Source organism: Lepidochelys kempii, chromosome 2, assembly GCF_965140285.1.
Source record: "Lepidochelys kempii isolate rLepKem1 chromosome 2, rLepKem1.hap1, whole genome shotgun sequence".
Lineage (NCBI taxonomy): Eukaryota > Metazoa > Chordata > Testudines > Cheloniidae > Lepidochelys > Lepidochelys kempii.
In genome coordinates this window covers 177327079-177345521 of record NC_136381.1, presented here as the reverse complement: position 1 = coordinate 177345521, position 18443 = coordinate 177327079, and the positions used below count along the sequence as shown (strand labels likewise).

The window sequence follows — 18443 nt, the reverse complement described above, 5'->3', positions numbered from 1 at the left end:
TTAGTCTGCAGAAGAGAAGAATGAGGGGGGATTTGATAGCTGCTTTCAACTACCTGAGAGGTAGTTCCAGAGAGGATGGTTCTAGACTATTCTCAGTGGTGGAAGAGGACAGGACAAGGAGTAATGGTCTCAAGTTGCAGTGGGGGAGGTTCAGGTTGGATATTAGGAAAAACTTTTTCACTAGGAGGGTGGTGAAACACTGGAATGCGTTGCCTAGGGAGGTGGTGGAATCTCCTTCCTTAGACGTTTTTAAGGTCAGGCTTGACAAAGCCCTGGCTGGGATGATTTAATTGGGTATGGGTCCTGCTTTTGAACAGGGGGTTGGACTAGATGACCTCCTGAGGTCCCTTCCAACCCTGATATTCTATGATTCTATGATACAGAATTTTATCTATCTCTTTAGGTTTTCCTAGAATGCCCATCATGAGGGTAGGTAAGTGCTGAACAGGCAAATTACAGTAGGTCAGAATGCCAGTTTGGATTGGGCACATTATTTATCAAGCACTTTGGGATTCAAGGGATTATACACAGTGGACCAGATCCTCAGCTAGTGTAAATAAGGATCGCTCCATTGACTTCAGTGGAGCTATGACAGTTACACGAGTTGAGGATGTGTCCAAGTGTGATTGTTATATTTACATGTCTTGAACCATCCAAAAAGCAGAAAATGAATGTTATAATAAGTTGCTATTAATATGTGCCAAACACATTAATAGCCCTTTATCCCCCCCCACACACACACACACCTTCTCTCCAACTCTCTCCCTTCAAAACCCTTTGAAAAACTCCATCTTCTGTGAAGCTTATCAGACATAATGTCCACAAAGCAGATTCTGGTTTTTATAAGCACCTCCAAGTAGGAAATGAGTATGTTTGGAATATTTTAACTACTGTAATGCACCATGCACAGTAATTGAATACAGAATATGTAATTGAAATTGAATTGTTAAAAAATGTGCTCACCTTCTTTCTGACTAATAAAAACATCTAATTTGCACACTCAATTCCTGCACGATATATCTTATCAATCACTTATTTAACATATATTTAAATGAATGTCCTTGCAACACTGACTTTCTTATGTCCTCATGCTTTCTGTGGGTGAGCCTCATAATTCTCACATTCTGTGCAGACTCCTTGGGATCAGCAGCCCCGGAACATGGTCAATAATGAGATATAGACGTGAGGAAACCACATGCTGGCAAGGATTTAAAAGAATCACAGGCTAAACCAATTCTCTAATAGTATGCCACGTGGGAAGCAACAAGGTTTTATTCCAAGCCCCAGTCTCTTACTTCTCAAGTTATGGTGGAGATGGGGGAATGAGGATTTCATAGACAGCATTAGCAGCTCCTGAGTGAAGTGCTTTGCACAGCTGTTACTCAACCCACAGTAACTCCATTTGGTTGACTAAAAAATAGCAGTGAGCAGCTTCAGATGGAGTGCTCTCCCTCAACTTTGCGGAGAGAAATGGAGGCCACAATAAAAGGTCTTGAAGATGATGCAGCACGTGGAAGGAGGTACATAGCTTAGAAATTTGAGGCAGCATCCTTGGGGATTTGGCCATCCACATTGCCTGAGCCAGAAACAATCTCCAAGCTTAATCAGTACCAGGATACATAATTTTTAAACATATCTGCTGCTCTCTGAAGATGTTTTAGACAAATGCTATAAAATAAGAGTTGTTCACATTGACTGGTTGCTGGGTTTTTTTGCGGGAACGGGGACACTAACTAAGGTTAGGAAAATGGACGTAAATGTTTATTTATGAACAATGACTACTGGTGTCAACAGCAACAAAAATATCGACATTAAAGATAAACACGACAATGTTTGTTAATGTAAGGTAACCTTTTCAAAAATATTTAGTAATTTAGGAATCTGAAAGTTAGTTTTACCCACAGCCCTTTATTTTTAGAAGCAATCACATTTCTTTCCTTAGTCGCTTTCAAAGTTTATTATCAGATTCACTTTGCTACCTCTCACTTCTTTTTTAAACTACTTTTAGGCCCCGATCCTGCAAAGAGACCCATGTGGGCACAAACTCTTGCATCTGCACTGAGCTCTACTGATGACAGTGGGGCTTCATGTGAGCACAGGGAATTTACCCATGGGGTTCTCTTTTCAGGATCAGGGCCTTATTTGTCTCACTTTTTTCAGCATGATCACTTACTATCCATGGCGTGAAGGTATTCCATATGAAGGGCACCAGCTCCTGCAGTAGCAGCTGAAGGAATAATGTCTGCATATGGGCTCCGCTGACCTGCCAATAGAGCCATCTGATGGTAATATTCAGCTGGACTGACTCCAGTGTGTGGAGCTAAGAACACAACATAAAAAAGCACCATTAATGACGTAAGAAAAACAAGAGGCAAAATTTTATTACTCCACTGCTTCCCTTTGGCTATTAAACCGGCTTTTTTATTTTTTAAAGCAACGCAACATCTGCAATATGCCGTGCAGTCAACATACGTCAACCAGTGATACTGCAAAGACATCATTCAGAAAATGGCAAGACATAAAATATTCATTTACCAGTGACACTTACCATTCACAGTGACCTCATTTTTTATATTTATTTTTTTAAGTGACAGACTGACTGACAGGCCTGGAAACTAATACGTTTTATTTAGTCACAAGAAAAGCTAACCACAAGCAGCAAAAGCTTCTCTCCTGTGCCAATGTGTCTCAATCTTAACCTGAAACACCTCTTGCAAAGCAGGTCAAGTTCCATGATCATTCACATCTCCGAACGCCCTGCTGAAAATACCGAAAGGATGTCATCAGTGGGGGAATATTTTGTGAAATGCAAAACTGGACTAGGACAAACTAATTTCTTTCAAGCAAATTAGCTGTCAGACAGGAACAATTTATAGGCATTTTTAGCCAAGGCTGGATTCATGTTAATGAGTAAGGTTCCCCCTTCCCCCCAGATCCTACATATACATGAGTAATGGAACTCATGAGAGTGGTCCCAATGACCTCAATGGGTCTACTTAGGTGTGTACGGCTCAGTGCCATAGAGGAGAGAGGCTGTATATGCCATTACTGTGTTCATGAATCATCCAATCCCCTGCAGATAACCTCCTTTACTTATAAAAAACAACTCAATTTCTGCAAAAATTATTCATGATCTGTTTTTCCTCCATACAATTTTCAAGCATCACTAAACTCCATGCAATGAGCTGAAGTGTAACATTGGAGTAATATTTCATTTCAGTGGCCCTCTGATGCTGCAATTATTAATAGATTGTTTTGTGGACTGAGCAGAAGATTAGTCATTATTCTTGTTTCTGCCACAGACTTCCTGGGTGAGCTTGGGCAAATCACTCTACCTCTCCGGTCCTCAGCTGCTCTATTTGTAAAGTGGAGATAATCATACTTCCCTAACTGTGCTCAGAAGAATGTTGTGCAGCACGGTTCATTAATATCTGTAAAGTACTTTGAGATTTTCATATTTAAGGTCTCTACAGCAACGGAGTATTTTCATATTTATACTTGTTATTCAGCGCCATTCCTCCACCATTTCATTGGCTATGTTCTGAGTGGAAACACAACTTTAAGCACTAATCCTGGAAACACTGAACAATTTTATTCACATGGGACTACTAACACGGGTAAAGTGGCTTATTTGCATTAGTGTTTGAAGGATCAGGTCCTAAATGAAACACCACAAACACAGGAACCAGGTTTATTCTAAAAGGAAAAATGAAATGGCAGAGTTGGGGTGGGAGCTCTTACAGGAACAGGATTTACAGAGTATTTCAGTATGTTATAAAATAAAAAGTGTTCTCTGTTATATCGTGAGATCCAATATAAATGAAGAATAAACATTATTTTAATCAAACTTTAGGAAATATTAAAGAAAAATAAAAGGATTTTAGACAGTGCAGGAAAGGAAACCACAAGAGAAGTGAGCTGAGAAGAATTCTTCTTGTTTTCAAATTACAAATTGATTTCTAAAATAAATGTAATCCACACCTTGCCACTGTCACTTTCTGTAAAATGACAAGAAAAATATTTGACCACAAATTAAAAAAAACCCTCACTCATTACACTGAGTCATTGATTTTGAAGTTTTACAGTAGTAGACGACCATATCATCTTTCCAGACACACTTAAAACACTTCCTGAGCTTTCTGACATAAGTGTCTGGGTTAACTAACAATAACGTTGGCTGCAAGCTTTAAAATGAAATGCTTCAGAACCTATCAAAGCATATAGTGAGCATATAACTATATTACCAATGTTCCATAAATTGAAAGAATTTTTGGTTTCCTTAAGAAATCTTTCCTCTTTTTAAATACAAGAAATTGGCCAATTAATAATGGCTTGGTTGAAGGGTAATTGAGTTCAGTTAGGATGTGCAATTTATTTTTTAAAATATGTAAGTATTTTATAAAAGCAAAGCTCAATGTGGCTACTCACATATGTAAAGTTCCTCCTGGCCATATTTGCAGGGATTATCCCACTAAGTGGGATTCTAAGTCTAGCTCTCCCTGTGACTGGACCTTTAGAATTTGAGCTGTTTGGGGCAAGGACTGCTGTCCTGATTCTCTTCCCATTTACAGCAGCTTTTACACCAGGGTAGCCTCAGTGGATTTACCCCTGCTTTACACCTGTGTAAATCAGAAAAGAATCACACCCCCTGCATAGTGGGCACTACTGCAATACACATAACAACTGGCTCAGTCCTAGACCCCACCTCTAGTTCCTTTGTGTTGCTGTGGGAAATCCATGGGTGGACCAAAACCGACAGAGCTGGCTCCACACCATTTGTTTTCCCGGGTGAGGTGATGACATAGTATGCAAAGCACTCATCCAGATCCTCAGCTGCTGTAGCCACTGTCTACAAGTTGCATAACAGAGCAACTCTAAAGCTGCTCTATATTATGCGATGGGCTGTTTGGCCCCTGGATCAGTGCAACTGTGGACTGAGCCCAAAAAGAATGATCTAATTGACCTAAAGCAATTTAACTGGCAATAGATATTTCATCATGACTTTTAGAAAAAACAGCATAATTTTACATACCTTCAAATGCAAACTGTGTGTGACAGAATTTATAATCAAGCCACTTATACCTTTAGTATTGTGTGTGTACACAGGTATATACTTGAACTATTATTTATTATTTGCATTCCAGTAGAGTCCAAAATGTGGTAGGTACTGTCAACAAACAAGGGAGATTAGGGTCTGATCTGAATAGATCTGTCTGAATAAGGGCTTTAGAGTTGCACACTTGACTGGCTTACCTGGCTAACTATGAATTCTATGTAACATATTTTACAACCTTTAATTAAATATGTTTTTTATTGGGATACCTATGAAACTTCATACTGGACAACAGAGATGGCAGTATGCTGATTTTTTAATTTCCATGAGCAACTGAGGTGGAATTAAAGTGTAAGTGAAATTATGTAGGAATCTCATTTGATAGCCGTTATTAAATTGTTCTTATATCAATTTTTTTAAAAAGCCTATATACATAAATTTACTTCGTAAGTTATATTACCACTTTAACTCTTTCAATTTTATAAATATATGCCATCAAAGTGTAATTACAATGCAACTAAAATGCAATGATAATAAAAGCTATAAAGCCTTACACAATTCCTTGTAATTTTTCTTTGTCCACTTCTATTTCCCAAGGATTTTGCTTCCACTTTCATAATTAGGGCTATTTAAGAATTCAGGACTTTTTTTTTGGCCCATGGCGGTATCCCTATAAATCAACTTATACTGCATAGTTTACATGCTGTATGTATAGCACAATACTCACATGCATGCATGCACTCTTATATGGTGGCTATCCCTGTGCTATGTAAATACCTATACATTGCCTGAAAATCAAATACATAAATAAACACAGAGTATGCAGTAGAATGTTTTAGATATACAAGAATCTATCTTTATTAGCCAATCTCTGGTCTTAAGAGGTGACTCTGCTCAAATACATAAACCGAGTACTAACTTGATCCATATTTATTAGGAAAGTTTATTAAGTTTTCTTGTGCCTACAATATGTTCAATTCTGTACACAGTTTGCAAAAATAAATACAATCACTGCCATAAGACATTACAATTGATTCTGTTCTAACCAGTCCAGTTTGTAGTCTCATGAGAGATCACTTAAGACAGATTTTACTGCAGATACAGTGAATGTATGTCTATATCTCTGCATATGTACATGTGTATGCCAATATACATGTACATATATTAATATAAATATATTTGTGGGGGGAGGGCATGTGAGAGATTGAGAAAAAGAGAGAGGTTTCAAAAGCTATAAAAAGTTATATCATATTTATTCGACAATAAACGTATAGAACTTATTTGTGTCAAGATAAGGATTTCCAAATAGTCATTAGTGTTCTTTTTAAATGATTTTGCTGGTCATCATATAACACTGTTTGTTAAAATAAAATGTGTAGAATTAACCATGATTTAAACAACAACCAGGCTGTCGATATCACCAGTGGATATGTGCACACATACACTTTGATTGACATTACATCATTTTAATTTATTCTCATAAGACGAATATGCACCCATAACTAATGGGTTAGTGTAAAGGTATAGGCTCTTACAAGTGAGGATTAATTAGTCATCCATTTGAACAGAGTACACTACTCATTTTTCAAATTCTGCTAAAGGCAGTATGTCTGTTTTGTAAATTTGTGTGAGCACTGGGAAGAGCTTTTCCTTAATTAAAATAGTAGTTTAATTATCTTCACTACATACTCACTTGCTAATTTGGCCCATTATGACTCCACTCAGCACAATAAAGCAATTTTGAAACTTCAAACTACTAATGTACTGTTAAAAATAACACTTCCCAGAATCCAGCCCATGTGTGATTCTGTTCATTGCTCACTAAGGCAAAATTCACATTTAAATCAATGGGAATTTTTACTAAGGACTGAGTAGAGATTGCAGATCTTGGTCCTTTATAATTTAGCTTACATCCAAATAAACAGGGAGGTAATATCTACATCGTACTCAGACCTCAGGGAACATCACTTTCCTTTTATGCTGCCTAAATGTGAGTCATTTAAATATGCTGCACCTGATTCTGATCACCAATCACATATCTCATATAAGTGAAATTTCATTCGTCTTATCCTCAACTAGTATAAATTGGTGTAGCTCAATTTAAGTTAAATAGACCTATAATGACCCTCATTAGCAAGTGAGTGTGTTGTTAAGATAATAAAACTGCTATTTTAATAAAGGAAAAGACCTTTCCAACACAATATATCTCTTGAACTCGCTGGAGATATGCTGATTTATACAAGGTGATTTGATTTCAGTGCAGGCATTCCTGATGTATGCTGTTTTAAGGTAAGTCAGAATCATACCCACGGTCTGTCGCACAAAACAGAAGATATTACAAGCCATAAACATTGTTACATTTTTAATTTTGAATGAGAACTTTTTTTTTTGCTGAAGTTTCAACGTTTGTGAAATGTGCAAATGACCAGCAATAGGCTGATGAAGTATTGAAACATTTATGACATAATGAATATGGCTGACAAATCTGCTGAAGCTGCTTTGAACAAGGAAAAAAAAGAGAAATGTTGACAAGATTAATATAACTTAAGTTGCCACAATGACAGCAAACAGGAAGCCAGTCTTAAACCCACCGTCTGTAGGGCTGAGTCCACGGGCTGCCGAGATCATTGACAGAGACGGGCTACTGTGCAGTGATCGGATGTAGTCCATGTAAGGGTTAATATAAGGGTGAGGAGGGCTGAAGGGAGATTCTGATGTTGCAGCCGGATTTCTGTGTGGGGAAATTCTAATGAACGGAAGATCTGAATATGTTGGGCTACTAGATAAGGCAGAAGGCCTGGAATAAAGAGAGAGAGAGAGAGAGAGAGAGAGAGAGAGAAAAAAGAAAGATTATCTATATAGTCAAGATCACAAATGTGGACAGAAAAAATAACTGTAAGGTAATATTCATTCTATAAAGAACAACTGCATTGAACATGCAATAACTTACACTAATTTCCACTGCCTGGAGAGAAAAGAATCGGGAACGAGTTCTTCTCTGTACCAATTGTTAGTAATATTTCTCTGACCCATTTTTAATGTAAGTTGGTTTTCAGTTTCCATGTTACATCACTCCATAATTTTTTTCCTTTGGATTTCAGAAGAAAACCAATCTAACTAGCATTAAATATGTACATCACATATTAATTTCTGCTATAATACAGAATGCATGCTGAGACACCTAATAATTTACAAATTCTAAAAAGTCTACTGGAAGAAGTTTAAGAAGATCTACCTGAGCCCATTTCCTTGATTTGCCAATTTATCCTTATTGTAAAATGCACATTTCTATTTATAAACAAATTCAGAAGATACACAGTTTGTAAACCACTACAAGGGTTGGGCTTTTCTACAACTATTTTTGACATAGCTCATTTACACGTGCGATACCAAAAACCAGACAGCAATGGAACAAAGGTTCTCCATATGTTTGTTTTTAGCATGGTGCCACAAACTGACCTAATGCCAACAACAAGAATTCAGTAATTAACCACATCTCTGTTATTAAGGAGGAACAGAATTTTTTTCTTAAGCTATAACTATGAAGCTGTAATGAACTAAGGCTGAAATGCCACTTCATGGTTGATGAGGACAAATAACCTGTCCTAAAAACACCCCTTGATGTCACGTGATAGGACCATGCCCATGCTCTGTGCCGAGTACCGCCTCTCACAGCATCCATGCTCCAAGGCACTGGAAAAAAAAAATTCATAAGGAAGTGTTGGAGAGCTCACTCCTGCCAACCAGTCCTTTCGCGAAAGACAATGATTAAGCCTGTCATTTATTTGCTGTAGTCTAACAGGCTGACCTGAACTAAATGCCTTTTTGTCCCTGTTTTTCAATTAATTTAGCGTATATACAGAACAGAGAGAAGCAGCAGCTGTGAGACCAGTTGGGGCAGCTCATTCCTTTGATGCTGCTGGCTTACACAAAATAATAAAAAAGAGAAATGTATTTCTGTAACATACACACCACAGTCAGTGGGGATTGTTGTTGTCACTTATAAGGCAACAAAATGGAATCTGAGGTAAGAGTCAATTCTGCTGATCTGTCAGCTCAGAAACACTCATGTATGAATGGGACAAAGATCAGAGTTATTAGTTCTTAACTGGACACCAGACTCCCTGAAAGAAAATATACGAGGGTCATAACATTTGGGGAATAAAGATTTTTTCCTGTTTCTTTGTATTTCTCCATCTTTTCTTCCTTCCTTCGTTATTTTCAAGGTAAACCCCTTTATGCTTTCCACACCTGAAAATGTCCCTTCACTGTAATGTTTATGTTATGCCCCTACATTTTTGTGTTAAAAGCAGACTCTGGCAATGGAATAATTTCATTGGGACCCAAACAAATTATCCACAAATACCTAAGCAGTGACCAATAAACCTTTACAGGTGTTTAAAGTGTAGTTATAGTTAGAAAAGCAACCATTACTCAAAGCATCTTTTCTCTGTATGTTTTCGAGTTATCTTTGCTTTACTGATCAAAACCAGATTTTAATGCTGTTTGCACAGTAAAACCCATAATTTATCGAAGAAGAAACTGGCCTCATGGTTCACTGACAAAAATTGACATGTAAAGTTTATGTCACAGAATCTTTTTCACTGATAATGATGTACAGGGCAGAAAGAACACTGCTGGACATCACATCACAGGGTGAGTTTCCCATCCCAGCAGGGTAGAAAATATTGAACTGGGATGGGTTAAATTGAGCAAAGGTAATCTGAAAGTCACTGAGAGTGTGAATTTGGAACCTCACAATGTCATTCTGCAGTCTTGGTTTTTGGCTATGGTTACAAATGAAGAACTATTAGAAATCCACATTGAATGTCACAAAGCAAAAGCCTTGGTGTTATCTGGTGCATATTGAACAGTAAACTGTTCAATGGATTTTGTCAACAGGCTGAAAGTCTATGTTATTTTCAATCATTCATTCTCCATCTGGTCAATAGCCAAGCAGCAGCAAGAACAGGGTTCAGAGCCAGACAAGCCAGCCCACCTCTCCCCTTCCAGATCAAATGGGAGCCACACAAGGACACTTCATCCAGAAAGCCCTCCCTCACAGGGCCCCGCAAGCTTCTGAGAAGGCTATGAAAAGCCTTAGGTCCCTGGAAAACACTAATCTTCAGCAGGCCAGGAGCAGCAGCATGGACAGGACAGCATATGGGGGGTGTCATCAGACTCAATATTAAACTTTTCAACTCCAGATTAATGTTTTCTGGTTTCTCCCCAACACCTGAATGTAACATGCTACCACCCTCCTCCAATCACCTCAGCTACCTTGTTTCACTCTCCTCCCCTCTCTTTTATAAAAACAAAACAACGAAAACCAAACAACAAGAGATCAAATGTTACATAGCCAAACAAGAGCAAATTTTTGTCCTTCCCTTTCTCACACCCTTACTATTAGCTGCTTCTTCCTAATACTGGGTCTAATTTTAGACTGTAAGCATTTTTTGGGTAGGAACTGTGTTTTATGGGTCAAGAAAGCACTTAGCACACTTTGAGCCATGTAAATAATGGACAAAAAATAAAGAAGCATGGACTTGGGAGATCTTCATAGCATCATTCAGTGACAATCCAACTACAAAAAATGGTGGCAGTCCACTGGACATTGGCATGGCACATGACAGATCTTCACATACCCTGACAGATAAAGGATTGATGTAGCTGATTCTGCTTTGGGTCCGAGCCTTCTTCCACTGAATGCAATTGCAACACTTTTGTTGATTTCAATCTGAGCAGGATCACTTTCTTCAGCAATAAGAGCTCGGAACGTCATGCCTCATTTTGTAAATTTTGTATCATAATCATCCTTGCCCTCACTTCAGCAAAAATCTCTATGCCCTGTGGGACAGTAGAGCTCTTTCTATATTACCTGCTGTATAATAAGAGGCATGTAGAGGGAGCAGGCATCTGGTTCTCCCATCTCCACGGAGATCTGACATTTTGAAGGAAATCTGCATAAACCCAGTGTTATAATCTATCTAATCTATCCATATGTTTTCCTGTAGCATTCATCACCATAGTAGCTAAGTCCCTGGCCCAGGAAAGCTCTTAAGTGTGCGCTTAACTTTAAGCACCTCAGTAACCCCATCCCTCTTCTGCAAGTAGTTAAACAGGTGCTTAAAGTAACTTCAAAGGGAGGTAAGCACATGCAAGTGCTTTGCTGAATTGGGGCCTCAGTGTTGCTGTATCTACACCCAGAGGCCCTGGCAACACAACTCCTACTATACACTGAATAGTTCTTTGGAGACTGAGAAATGTTTCCAGCTTTCACTAAAAGAGACCAGGGGGCTGTGTTTTACTGCTTCTATTTTTCATAATGGTATATTCAGCTGATTCTCATTAAATCACTCTGTAAGCCAGATAACATCCACCTCCCCAAGGGAAAATCTACAGGTGGAGCCTATGGGAGAAGAAAACGTGGGAGAGCAGGGTTGCTCCTCTCTAGGGATGATTTGTAGGGCAGCCCCAACACCTGGAGGGTCTCTAGGGAACTGCTGGAGACATAACCACCCTGATAAAACCTCCAGAGTGGCTCTCTTCACTCAGTGGCCCTCCTCCTGCCTTGCCTTCTGAATGCCCTTTTACCTCCATTGCCCCACCAGAGGAGTGCTCAAGGGAACAGCTAATTGCCCTTTTCCAGGCAATGTCTTCAGGGCTGAAAGGGGACAAGTTGTGCACGTGCACACACACACAAGTCAAGGCCATCCCACCCATATAATGCAGGGCTGTAAACCACCCACTGTCAGCCTACCAAGTCTGTGCCCTCTCCCCTTGTGCAGATCCCAGTTCTGTAGACAACTCTGCACAGGACGCGAGGAGGGTATCAAACAGGCAGCTGATCCATCTTCTGTGCAGGATGGATGCAATCAGCATGTGGGGAGCTTGGGGTTTGAAACTGGTCCGGTAAACATATCTTTCCTGTTTGTCATGACTTCTTCTGGATGATTTAACAAAGACATCAACCTCTTTAAAAACGTACATAGCGGTACTTGTTTAGAACTTGTCATTAAGATACACATTACTGCAGATACCACAGTGTTTAATGTTCACCATCGTTCAATGTTCACTTTTTATGACCAGTGCTGTACTGTAGGTAAGACATTTGATTTGACAGTTACCTATCAGGGGAGAGGGAGTGACATTTTTCTTTGCTGTTCACAACTGCAACCACAGAAATCCTCATCAAACCAATGACTGGTGACATCTTTTACTAACTTACTGTTTAGCTTTTCAAAAATAAAACTGAGTGCATTCCAAATTCTTTCTGGAAGAGAAGGAAAATTAAAAGCCAGCACATTACAATGGGTAGGAGCTATTAAAAGATGTGACCAAACTGTGTTTTTTAACTGAATAGAGAGGGAGCAGCCAGGAAACCCGTCAAACAAACACTGAAATATACAGGTAACACTCTTATAGTCAACTACAAACAATAAAATACACCAAAATTATAAATATAAGTGTTGGAATTCTATTGCACTTTCCTTGTAGCACTGAAGAAACATTTCCTCACTTTGTTTCTGCAGTTGTTTTTTTTCTCTTTACTGGGGAAACAGCTATGGGGCTTTTGTATCTGGCACAACAAGTGTGAACTATTTATACCTATTCCAAGATGTGGTACCTTATTCACAGGTTGTTGTATCTGATACCATCTCAGTGGGGCTGCCATGATTCTTCTACTGACACTAAATAGTGGCTTTGCCTTCAGGGCTATCCGAAGAGTTTCAGTTTTATTGGAAACTGTTACCAAGTTCATTTGCAGCATTGATAGGAAGGTTGTAAGGCAGGGGACTGACAGTGTTAGAGAGCCTTTATGCCTCTAGATTAGCTATTCTCAAACTGTGGGGCAGGCCTTCCATGGGAGGTGTGGGAATGTGTCAAGGGAGGCGCAAGCTGCGTGCTTTTTGGGGGTGGGATGAAGAGCTCTGTCAGTCAGTCCTGGGGCTGGTGCAGAAGGTGGGGATAAAGGGGACAACTGGAGTCCTGCCACCCAGGCTCAGGCTCTCCTCTCCCTCACCTGGAGGCAGTGGAGCTCCGGCTGTCAGCCCTGGGGTGGCAGCAGCAGCAGCCCAGAAGTAAGGGTGTCAATGGGGCGCTAGGTCGGCTGTGAAACGTGATAGACAAATGTCGAATTTCACCTTGCCTCCCTGACTTCTGTGCTGCTGCTGGCGCGGGGCTGCCCTCAGAGCCCGGTGTCCTGTCGGCAGCTGCTGCTCTCCGCTGTGCCTTCAGAGCTGGGGGGTGGTAAAGGTACTTGGGGGGAGGGGCATACGTAAATGGCTATGGACACTAAGAAGGGAGGCCCGACGAAACGAGTTTGAGAACCACTGCTCTAGCTCACATGCAGGACTATGGCAGAGGTTGATGATGATCGTCATGGCCACCCGAGCAGTGACAGCACACGATGCAACATGAGTTGATTTTCCCCATCCAGTTCTAAGGGACAGGTATCCTCATCACTAAAATTAGTCCTGGCAATCTGATCAGACAGGCCAAGGACTGTATGGATGGAGCCTTGCCCTGCCACGGCCTGTGCTCAGTGGCCCGGGTGGAAAGAGAACTCCATTCAGAGTGCTGCCTCCCCAGCACCTCTCAGGAGCTCTGCGGTCACTTATATTTTTTGGAGGAGAGGAGGGTGATAGAAAGCAGACTGCAGAGGAACCACATTTTACCATTAAATAAGTGCTCATCTTTAAAATTAAAGAAAAATTAAATGCTCTCAGATCAGCTGCGGACAGATGGGAAATCCCGTCCCTTCCTCCATAGGGCCGGAGGGTCTCTTGGAACTACTGCAGTTCTGCTATGAATTGGGGTGCAGGGGTAGGCAGGATTTGGAGAGACTGCACAGGGGTGAGCAGAGGTGCACCTCCTGCATCCCACGGGGCACACCTCTGCAGTAGCCCCCTGCTTAACAGTACGTAGCGGGGACTTGGGGGAGCGCTTCCGAGTCTTTTCCCTCCATGGAGAGTGGAGTGGGGTGAGGCATGACAGCTGCACAGATGGCTCCAACCTTTAGGCCCTCTCTACAGGCGCGACACGGGCACAGCTACGGGGCTGTGGCTAGGCTGCTGTAGAGCCACAATGTAGATGCTTCCTCAGCAATGGAAGCGGTTTTTCCGGCACTGTAGGAACATCACCCACCTCCCATCCAAGCGATAGCAGCAAGGTCAATGGAAGCGTTCCTCCATCGACCTAGTTGTGTCTGAACCAGGGGTTCAGCAGGCACTGCTTTGTCAACCAAATTTGAAGTGTAGACCAGGCCTTAGGTTGGCAACACAGACGTGGAGTGTTTCTCTTTCCCAAAATCTATTCTCCAGCTATCAGGGGATGTGAAGGAGGGGGAACATTCTTTCCCTTAGCCGTACAAAGTCAATTTCTCCAGTTTGAAATTAAAAAAAACAAAAAAGGAAAATTTTTGACAAAATATTCTAGCTGTTCTCTCAACCTACTGTCGAGCTAGTCAGAATGTTTTTAGAATTCAACAAGGAAACAGAAAACATGCCATTTTTTTTCACCCACTAATGCCCTCGATCCTTTCTCCCCCCCTTCATATGCTGTTTTAGCATTCAGCCACATGTCCAGGGATGGGAGCTAAGCAGGGGATCTCCCCCAAGTGCCATCCAATAATCTATTCTTAAATTTAGGCTGAGTATTGTTAAACTTCTGTGGCTGTCACAGGAACAGGAGAATGGGGAGGTGAGGTGGCTTTAAGCCAGTTTTGTGCTTTCCTAATTCTGAGTCCTGGGACTATACTAAATTGTGCAGGGATGTCCCTGCACACCTCTCTGTCTGCACCCATTATGCTGGGAACAGAGCTGGGATACAGTTGTTCTGCCAGCCTCACTCCAATTGTAGAACGCCCCTAGCAGGGCAGTATTCTCCAGGGGCTATTTGAGCCTAGCAGCATAAAGGACCCTGTATCATAAGAAAATCTGGACTAAAGGTGGTGGGGTTTTTTTATTCGTGCCTGAACAAACAGTTTTGAAATCAATATAAAACTGTGGGCTTTAGGGTTGTTTTTTATTTTTTGTACTGCTTATCTTTTTAAAAACTGCATGACAATTTAAGCATTTCCTTATTTTTAGAGGAAACAATCTGATTCTAGACTGGAAATTTCATGCCAAGTTTTATCCGAAGTTTTCAAAATGGCCCTTTTATTAGTGCATTGAAAAACAAAAGGTAATACTGAAAACAGTAAGCAATCTATAACTACAGCATCTCAAACATGACACTGTGCTAAGGCTTCAGATAGAACAATAATCTATCTTAGAGAACAAAGCTTGTCAACCAACTGGAATGAAATATTATAACATAGCCTAATTTATTATCGCCTTTTCATATTTCTTGTTATATTACTAAAATGTCAAAGTTCAAACCTCGATATTTAATCATTTTCCAGTACGTCATTCAATGCAAGAGCTAATATCTATGCCATGCTGTTTCTCTGATATCCATTCAGTTCCGTATTGTTTGGAGAATTAAAAACATAAATATGCCTATGGGTTTGTTTGGAGATTTTTTTGTGAGTAATCTTTAGAAGACTGTCAGCAAAGCAATAAAGTTTTTATTTCTATTTGATCTTCGAATTTGAACAACAAAAAATCATCCTTGTTATTTCAGACAAATGCAGCCCTATTCTGACGCATGACTGAATGAATAGGCTTGGTCATATATCCCTTGTTAAATGACTAAGTTTGCTTAGTACAATATCCATATAAGCCGATTAACCCCTTGGCACCAGTTATCAACGTTATGCCTATTGACAATGAAAGAGTATTTTATACCAAGAATTTCTGTTCCCTGGAAACCTGGGGCCTGATCCTGCAAACACTTACTAGTGAGCGCAGTGCTAACAATTCTAAGTAGTCCAAATGATCCCAATGTTACTACTCAAAGTTATATGCCCCACATTCAGTAGTAGGTACTTGCAATATTGGGCTCAGGGCACTAATTATGTCCCCAGAAAACACATGAATATCATCCACCAGATAAACTATTTGCGAGAAAAAACATTGTTTATTAATTCATAGAAGAAAGTGCTAAAATAATTCCATATGGCAGTTTTACAAACCCAAGGGAAAAAAACAATTAGATTAGACTAAATACTTTACCAACATGCATACACACACTTACACATACACTGCATCTAACTATTTTAGGATACGACAATAGAGTGTACTACACAACAATTCATACATTATTTAAGACAGCAGCATTGATTAGGAAAAAGAGGTTTTGCACTTTGGTGAGGGTTTTATGTGCACGTGTGTGGGTCCAATTTTAACTGACCATGTTTCTCAAGGACTATATTTTGCTATGGCAGTGCCCAAGCCTACTCGATCGCAAAACTTCCGCTGTCTTCAAAGTAAAGTAATTATGGGTGAGAGAGTCAACAGCACTACACTTAGGGCCAGATGCTCAAAGATATTAAGGCACCTACACTCTCAATGGAGTTTGAGCATATGAGTCTTAGGGCTTGTCTTCACTACCGGGGTAAGTCGACCTAAGTTACACTACTCCAGCTATGTGCAGTACACTACTCCAGTCGATGTAGCCTAGGTTGACTTACCCAGGTGTCTTCAGTGCACTATGTCAATGGGAGACACTCTCCAGTCGACTGCCCTTACTCTTCTTGGAGAGCTGGAGTTCCGGGGTCGACCAAAGAGTGATCTGCCATCCATTTAGCGTCTTCACTAGACCCACTAAATTGACACCCGTGGCATCGATTGCAGCAGCGCTGATCTCCCCCGTAGTGAAGACAAGCCCTTAGTGTGAGCCTAATTCTTCTCCCACTGGAGTCAACAGTAGAACTTCCATTGACTTCAATGGAGCTAGAATTAGGCCAATACTGAGTGCTTTTAAAAATACCACCCCGTAACTCTCACTCCTTCCTCTTTAAACATCTAGTTAAATTTGCAAACAATAATAAACACAAAGACATGTACTTAACTGATGGGGTAAGATTTATAAAAATAACAACTTTTCATATTTCTGGATCCTCATCAATCACATTTAACAAAGGATAGTCATGCATTCCTCTAAATTAAGCTTTGCTACTTCTTAGTTTTCATCACTCAGTGCTTCAGATCTGAAGGACTGCATTTTGAGAGTCAGGCCAACTAAGCAAAATACCAAGCAAACTTAAAGATTAAAATGAATTGTAAAAAAGCACTTTATACATTTGTAACACCTTTCATCTAAAATCTCAGCGTGAAGTGTCATGATTTGCTTGAGATAACATGATAATTTATTAGCAGCACTGAGAACAGAACCTTGATTTCCTATGTCCATATCCCTGTGCTAACAACTAATCAACACTGTGCCTGCCTTGCCTCCAAAACGAATGCCGAAACTGTAGCTAGCGTAGTGAAACAATTAAATCTGTGCAGAGATTAATATTAATATCAGATTATAGTATGATTAGCCACAAGATACTCTGGAGCCTACAATTCAGTAATAGTATGTCAGTTAAGAGAGTTATCATACAGCAGATGTATGTACGTATACATCGTTAATGAGCCCAGGGCATACACTGTTTACACATAAATGGTCAGGATGAATGACTCCGTGGATAGGAAAACGGATCAGGTCTACAGAGATATGAGCTCTGTTCCTGGCTGTCAATGATCTGCTGTGTGACCTTGGGTGTGTCACATCATCTCCCTGTGCCTCAGTTTCCCCACCTGTAAAACAGAGATGATACTTTTCTTTTTTGCAAATATATTACATACAATTCTCTCTCTCTCTCGCTTCTTCCCTTCATATGTCATTTGTCTTCTCAGATTGTGAGCTCTTCAGGGCAGGGACCATGTCTTTGTATATATTTGTACAGCACTTAATACAATGAAGCTGTGATCCTGATAGGAGCTTCTGGATGCTATGGTACTATAAAGACTAAATAACAGTGATAATGGGCCAGATAATGGTACCCTTACCCACATTTAGTATTACCTTACTGTACAAATTGACTTACTTTACTCTGGTGACATTGACGTCAATGGGACTTCATACAGAATCAGTGAGAGTACAGGCATCACAAGCCAGCCCAACCCAGTGTTTGTGAATTTTTTCCCTCCCGCTCTTCAGCCAACTCCGGTTCCAGTTCGGTTAGTTTGTGGTCATTACTGCATCAAGGGTAACAGTACTTCAAATAATATGTGATGTGCAGGTCTTGGTCCCTACACTACAACATACTGACACTATTAATTATAAGGTAATTCACATAAGATCAGAGAAAACACAGCTCCATTCCAGAGGAGGTGGAAAACATTATGAAACTTCATATGCCACTGCACCTTCACCCTGTATCACAGTGCAATATGCTACAGAAAAGGTCTAATTTTTTTTTTTAAATATACACCACACTAACTAAGTGTTAGTATTA

General features: G+C 40.1%; 1 protein-coding gene across 1 annotated transcript in view; it reads right to left on the bottom strand.

Moving 5' to 3' along the window:
• Positions 1 to 18443, bottom strand: part of GLI3 (GLI family zinc finger 3) — a 243783-nt gene that overhangs the window by 76734 nt on the left and 148606 nt on the right. Inside the window, exons 5-6 of the mRNA XM_073332835.2 lie at positions 7645 to 7850; positions 2174 to 2320 (exon numbers count right to left, since the gene is read on the bottom strand). Coding sequence (XP_073188936.1) covers positions 2174 to 2320; positions 7645 to 7850 — 353 coding nt within the window. The remainder of the gene's footprint in view (positions 1 to 2173; positions 2321 to 7644; positions 7851 to 18443) is intronic.